The sequence below is a fragment of the Seriola lalandi genome, unplaced genomic scaffold (assembly GCF_002814215.2).
Source record: "Seriola lalandi dorsalis isolate HSWRI2012SDOR001 ecotype SW California unplaced genomic scaffold, Sedor1 jcf7180002054720, whole genome shotgun sequence".
NCBI lineage: Eukaryota > Metazoa > Chordata > Actinopteri > Carangiformes > Carangidae > Seriola > Seriola lalandi.
This window is the reverse complement of record NW_019525273.1, coordinates 266,037-273,439: the sequence shown is the minus strand read 5'-3', so window position 1 is coordinate 273,439 and position 7,403 is coordinate 266,037. Positions and strand designations below refer to the sequence as shown.

At 45.8% G+C, this 7,403-nt stretch overlaps 1 protein-coding gene across 7 annotated transcripts in view; it reads right to left on the bottom strand.

The window, feature by feature from the left end:
* The window catches only part of mef2d (myocyte enhancer factor 2d), a 98,242-nt gene that overhangs the window by 12,341 nt on the left and 78,498 nt on the right, over nt 1-7,403 (bottom strand). For all 7 annotated transcript variants that reach the window (XM_087178728.1, XM_087178723.1, XM_087178727.1 and 4 more), the window contains one exon: nt 884-1,056. In XM_087178728.1, coding sequence (XP_087034854.1) covers nt 884-1,056 — 173 coding nt within the window. The remainder of the gene's footprint in view (nt 1-883; nt 1,057-7,403) is intronic.

Here is a 7,403-nt window from a genome sequence, read left to right as displayed (position 1 = left end):
GGGGGGGAGGTGAAAAACAACAGGACGGTTACGTTTCTACAACAACTAACTGTAGAAATATGAACATCACTGAAAAGAACTTTGACTAAAGCCCAGTCAACAGTTGTGTTGAGCGATACCTGCAGAGATACATGTGTTAGTGGAAACAGTCCGAATGCAGCTGAGCTGATCGACGGCTGAGCCGAGGAGAACGACTGGGTCCAGATGTTGAATTGCGCAACAGGAGGAACAAATGTTCCCTCTGATTTCAGATGTTACAGAACCCGGGAGCAGCTTTTAGAGAAGCTGCACAGGTGCCGAGCTTTTTATTCTTAAAAGCTGGAGCCGATCACATTGAATCAAAGCAAAACTAAAGTAAACCTGAACACGATAAACAAAACTGTGCGCAGGTTTTAGACACTTCAGATGAACCCAGAGTCAAAAGCATTTGCACGGCGCTGTATATTGATGCAGTAGAAGGGGCCGTTTGACATGGAAGCAGGGTGCGCAGAGTATATGTGATTGGGTGATATCTAAAAGTTAATATCTCCGTACAGTCCAGCCCAAATACAGCGATTTACGATATTATCGCGAAGTGCACACTATGCAAAACTTTAGATATTCTGAATAAATATTCTTTATCGGTGGTCTGGGGACCCCAGGGAACTTCCTCAAGTGTTACTGAAGCTATCAACACGGTTCTCATTTTTACCTGGTTATAAATCTGTTTAATCTGACCAGACTTTAAACCAAATATACAATCATTTTGAGTCAAACTGTTCCTGCTCGGTTCTGAAGACACGTTTCCTCCAGTCCCCTGTGAGTTTGGACCCATCTTTAGTTTGTCCCTCTGTGGTTGCTGTAGCCCCCCCCCCACACACACACACACCCTCCCCCTCCTCACCAGCTGCATCAGGCTCTTGCCACTCTGCGAGGTGATGACCCTGAGGTCCGGCTTGCGGCTGTTGACCATCTGAGGGCTGGGCGGAGACTTCGCCGGGACTACTTTCCCCAGGCTGTTGCCGTTGGATACGGAGAGGAGGCCCGGGGAGGCCCTGGCACTGATGTAGCCGTTAGCTGGAGAGAGACAGAGAGAGACAGAGTGAGGAGGGAGGGACAGAGGAGGTTGTGTGCTCGTATGTTTTGATGTTTTTAGTATTTGTATTTATCTGTGAACTCTGTAACTGTCTGCCCCGGTGTGTACATTCAGCTCTGTGTGTGTGTGTGTGTGTGTGTGTGTGTGTGTGTGTGTGCGTGCGTGCGTTTGCTCTCATTAGCGAGTTGGATCGCTCTGTCGCACCACATGCTCCTCATCATTTCTGCGGCTCAAACAGTGTTTGTTGGCGGCGCTCTGATTTCTGCGGCTCCTCAACATCAAAACCGTGTCACGCTCTCTCCAGAACTATTTTATTTGCACTCCCTCTACGTCTTCCCTCTTTTGTTCCAGTCGTCTCGGTGCTTGATGAAAACAAACACACACAATTGTCCCTGGACTCTTTCCATCATACACTGCAAAAAATATCCTCCTCCCCGAGGCAGCGTGGATTATTATCATCATTACACCACGAGTCTTACTTTCTCATCACGAATCATGGAGCAACATTATTTCAACTCGATTCGAATATATCACAGTTATTGGAGCTTCCTGTGTGTGTTTCTACCTTATGAACTACAATTGTGAACTTCATTTCCCATCAGTACCTGCGTGACTGCATGTTCTTATGAGCCTTTCTTTCTTGATCTCGTTTCAAAACTATATTTCCGAAACAAACCAACTTGTTTCAAGAATCTCCTCAGATCAGAGTTGGCGTCTTGAACCCGGACGGAACAGGGCTCAGATAAAAACTGATGATTCTGGAAACGGCTGGATTTGTATTGGAACAATCTCTCTGCACTTTAGAAGCTCGAATAATCAGGTTGGCGATATTCTATGTTTTTGTTATCATCGACATCTGACTTCCCACCATCTCTCCACCTTCTGCCTGTGGCAGAAGGGGACTATTTTCAGCGGCGGATTAATCCACAGTTGGTGCTCTAGTGAGTATTTGAGGCAGCAGGATTGAGTCAGAATAAACTACAGTGTGTGTGTGTGTGTGTGTGTGTTTGTGTGTATTCATGGTGATGAGGGAAAGTGTCACGGTGAGGCTCACTGATGTTTTTAATGGTTTTTGGAAACAGTGGAGCTCTCAGAGGAAGAAGACAGTATTTGTTAGTGGGATTGTTCCTGGTTTTTCATGTGATTTGTTGACAGTGAGAAAACTACAGAACATCAACAGACACTTTAACGTCACTGGATTCTTTAATAAACAGTTTGCAGTAATTCTGCTCTTTGTTTCTGGTGCAGGGGGGAGCGTTTCCTGCAACATGACAGACAAACTCACAGATCGTGAAACTGACCGACCGACCGGCCGCATTCCAACCGGCTGAGGTTCCTCTGTAAGAAACAACAACACCTGATAACAGTGAGTTACACAAATATTATGAGGTTAAAACAACGTTTTCCCTCTTTTATCGCTTCCTGGTTTTTGTACGTTTTCATGTATTAATAATTAATTAATGACTTTTTAATGAAGCTGGAGTTGGGGTGTGGTTCTGTGTGTCAGCGGCGGCCTGTCAGTGTCGCTAAGGTTAAAATAAGAGCTTGATTCAAACAGAGACTCAGTCACAGAGTGTATAAGGGGGACAGCAGGGACTTTCCCAACCCTGACACACACACGCACACGCACACACGCACACACACACACACACACACACACGCGCACGGGCTGTATTCCCCTCAGTCAGGGTGTGTATGATAGCAGATAGCAGTTCTCCATGACGCCGCCTCCAGACGACAGCGGCATGTGACTCTGCTTCATCTCAGTCACACACACTCCAGGGAAACACACACACACACACACACACACACACACACACACACACACATAAACTAAACCTGACAACAACAACAAGCAAACACTACCTCTGCTATCAGCTCAGTGGGGGGGGGGCAGTTTGAAGGAGAAAGGCGGGAAGGAGAAGAGGGCTGATGGAGGCAGTGGTGGGGGAGGAAGGGGTGAAAGGAGGCAGGAGGAGGGAGAGGGTTGAGGGAGTAGTGATGGAGGGAAACGGAGGGAGCATGTAGACAAAGACAAAGAGGCTGGTTATTGGTTAGCTAACTCATTTATCTGGAAGACTAAATAAACCAACAAGTTTTATCCATAATAATAAAATAGACTAAACAGCTGTGCACAGATGGTTTCTATAAAAATGGGAAGGAGAGAAGAGGTAGAGGATAAAGAAGGAGTGAGGGAATAAGAAAGGAGGCGAGAAGGAGGGAACGCTGAGGGGGAGGAGGATGAGGAAGGTAAAACAAGGGCTGGTAGGAAAAGGAAGAAGAAAAAGAAATAAAAAGGTACAAGAGGGAGGAGGGAAGAGGATGGGAGATAAAGAGGAGGAAATGTAGAGAAGGAAAGGAGAAAAGAGGTAGAAAATGAGAGGTGGTGTAGGAAAAAGGAGGGGAATACAGAATGAGGGAAAGGTAGAAGGAGAGAAAAAGGTAGGAGGTAGAGAATAACAAAGGCAGATAGTGAATGGGGTGGTAGGGGAAAAGGGAGGGAGGTAAAGAAGGAGAAAAAAAGGTTGGGAAAAAAGAAGGAGGCGAGGAAAGAAGAAAGGAGCTAGGAAATGACTTAGGGATGAAAAGGGAACTAGAAAGAAAGAACAGATGTAGGAAGAAGGTATAAGGGATGAAACATTAGGTGGGGAGAGGAAAGGATGAAAGGAGGTCGAGGGAAGGATGTAGGCAACGGGAAACTGAGGCTGGAGAGATAGGAGACAGAAGAGAGTAGAGAGAAAATGAGAGGGAAGGAAATACCAAAGGAGAGGAAAGAAGAAGGTAGGAAATGAGAGAGGGACTAGGAAACAAGAGAGCAGGATGGAGGCAGAGAACAAGAGGAGGAAAAGAACAAAGGATGAAGGGAAGAGGAGGTGAGGGAGTTAAAGAGGTGGTAGAGAAGGAAAGATGGAGAGAGAGTGGAGAAACATTTCCCAGCATGCATCTGACCACTGAGATCACCTGTGCACTGCTGACGCACAGTGGACCCCCCCTCGCATCAGGTGCATCTGGGATATCCTGTGACCGTGTGTGTGTGTGTGTGTGTGTGTGTTACGTGCACTGAACATGTGTGCGTCACTGACTGACGGGAATCTGCTGCTGGTTGCGTTGTGTTCATGTTTGTGGATAAAGGAGGAGGGTGGCGTCTTTGTGGTGACCCTGAGTTATGAGTAACACACACGCACGCACGCATGCACGCACACACACACACACACACACACACACGAGACCAAATCACCTCACAGAAACTGTGTGTGTGTGTGTGTGTGTGTTTACATTACATGGAACTACTTCTACTGAAGAAATAGTCCCTATACAAACTGTGTCTGTGGCTCATCAGAGTGACTGAGACGATGTTTATAGGAGGAAATGTTGATGTTAAAATGTTGTAAATGTGATTCTTCAGTTCTGTCAACATCACAAACAAAATCCTGTTCCCCCTCTCCTGGACCGACACCGAGGAGGAGATCTGAAAACGTATCTGCATGAGGAGAAACGGCTCCTCCTCCTCCTCCAAGTGTAAAATAAACTAATAACTCTGGGGTGTTGGGAGAATGTTTCTCCAACAAGTTCACAAGTTGAGGTCGGTCACTTTTTAGTCTTCACTCTATAAGATCTGCTTCGTTTTTTTTTCCTACTAAACTTTTAAATATAAAAACTTAAATATTTGATCTTCAGGAGAATTAAAGTGTCAGTTTGTTTCAATTCTAACTTTGTGAAAAGTGGAATAACAAAGTTGGACCCTGAGACTGAATTTTAATACTGTGTATGTGTGTGTGTGTGTGTGTGTGTGTGTGTGTGTGTGTTGAAGTTCACATGAACACCCTCCGATTCTGAGAGTGTAAGTGAGTCATAGCAGCATGTTGATGTATCTCTGGATGTATTTATATATGTTGACTGTTTGTATGTGTCTCTCTCTGCCCTTTACATGTGCTCCTCTCTGTGTATGACTGTAAAAGTATGAGTACCTTCAGTGTGTGTGTGTGTGTGTGTGTATGTGTGTGTGTGTGTGTGTGTGTGATGTCTCCTATTACGCGAGGCTGGGCGTGGGAATGTGAGGAATGCCGGGTGACGTCAATGGTGACATTCCCGGAGCCCCGAGTCCCTGGACAACAGCTGAGAACGACAGATCCAAGAGAGGAGGAGGAGGAGGACGAGGACGAGGAGAGGGAGAGGGGAGGAAGAGAGGGGAGGAGGGAAGGAGAAAAAAGGCTGAAAATGAATGGAAGTAGAAGAGATGGAGAGAGGAGAAAGAGGTTATGGTAACGGAGGGGAGAGAGGGAAGAAGAAGAGGAGAAGGGATGAAAGGAGATGCTACAGAAGTGGGAGAAGAGAGAAGGAGAAGAAGAAACGGAGTACAGCGTAAGTGAGGAAGGTAAGGAGAGAAGGAGCTGAGAAGGAAAGGGAGGAAGGAGGGGAGGCAGAGAGAGAGAGATAAGGGATGAAGGACAAAGAGTGAAGCTGGCAGCCGGGTGGATCAGGTCACCTGAGCCTCGCTCTGAGATGAGGAGGTTTCATGTTTCGACGCACGAAGGAGTCGTGACTGTAACACAGCGAGCCGCAGGGACCCTGAACGCAACACTCAACCGGACAGACGCCCGACAACACAGCCTCCCTCCCTCCCTCCCTCTCTCCACGGAGAGAGAGAGAGAGTCCACAGCACTCAACAATCAAACGTTCCACTAAGAACAAAACTTTCTTCCCTGTTCCATGTGTCACATTTTCACATCGCTTTAGATGAAAACAATCATTGAACTCATTTATCTAATTTCTCTAACACTGTCAAGTCACTGTGGTGAAAACATTTCTTTCATCCACAAGGGGGAGCTACTTTACACTGAAACCTCCACAAATTGGAAATGTTCCTGTTTAAGATTAATCAGATTATTCTGTGTAGAGATGGAATAAATCACGAGATGTCACAATACAATAATACAACATTAAAAACATATGATTCATTATTAAGTTTCAGTGTGTGAACAGCACTTATCAGACAGCTGAGAGCCAATCAGATCACTGCCCTCCTTGATTCCCTACAAATGTGATTTAATTTCCCGGAGATGAATCGTCTTTTATAACTCTACAGGAAATATATTTACGTCTAACCACACAACTGCAGGAATGTGTCACTTCAGATTCAAGTGTAAAATAATGCTGAGAGGTCAGGACTTTTCTCAACACTGGCCCAGTTCGTACCCGCCATTAAAATGCTCCTCAGGTGATCCGATCACAAGTGGCCAGCTCTACCTGCGTCAGTTCACACCTCCACACGTGTCTGCGGTGACCACCTGTGATCGGTTCTCTCCTAACTAACCCTAACCCGGGAGAAATAAATCCCAAACGCAAAGACTAAATAAAAATAAAGCGTTGTTGTTTTTGACCAGCAGGAGGCAGCAATGCACTTTAACTGTGCCGGATCTACCGTAAATTAAAAGAAGAAGCAGAAGAAGAAGAAGAAGAAGAAGAAGAAGAAGAAGAAGAAGAAGAAGAAGAAGAAGAAGAAGAAGAAGAAGAAGAAGAGTACAGGCTGGGGTCTATTCCTTGGCGTCATCCAGGCAAAACAAATCGCATAACATGTTTGACTCACTCGTAATATATCTCAAGTCCAATCAATTTTTATTTATATGGCAGCAACAAACCACAACAGAAGGTTTCTGGGGGTCGGGTGAGTAGGCGGTCCTTCACTGTGACCTGGGACACATTTGCGTTCACACTGCTGAAAGAATGTGACACGTGTTCCTGCCAGGTGTGAACAGGAAGCTGGGAAACTCTCATTAAAACAAATAAACTCTGTATATTTACTTTTCTGTTTATACTTCATGCCGAGCTTGATGATGATGTCACGCTCCACAGAGTCGTGACACCGCCGAGCACACCTGGTGCTTCAGCAGCACCTGTGCATTGATGGAGTCTCCCTGTTGAGAGCTGTGTTTCACAGGAAGCACAAACTCTTTCATCAATAGCCTCGAAAAACTAATATCAATATTGAAACTTGGCTTCCGAGTTCTCCTCTGATACAGTACCAGGAAGTTAATATAAATGTATTGATTTCTTTTGGCCCACCTCACCCCGAGACAATACGTTTATCAAGTGAATATAGAAAGAAAAAACAAAACACACACACACACACACACACACACACACACCTTCCCACCATATCTATTACTACAGGCAGGCTGGCAGTATCTGTCCTGGCTAATGGGATTTAAGGGGAGAGCTCTGGCCAGTGTCAAAGTCACCTCTGAGGAGAGTCCTGTGCCAAGACAAGGGACAGTTGGATGGGGGGTGGGGTGGGTGGCGGGTGGTGAGTGGGGTGGGGCGGTAGATT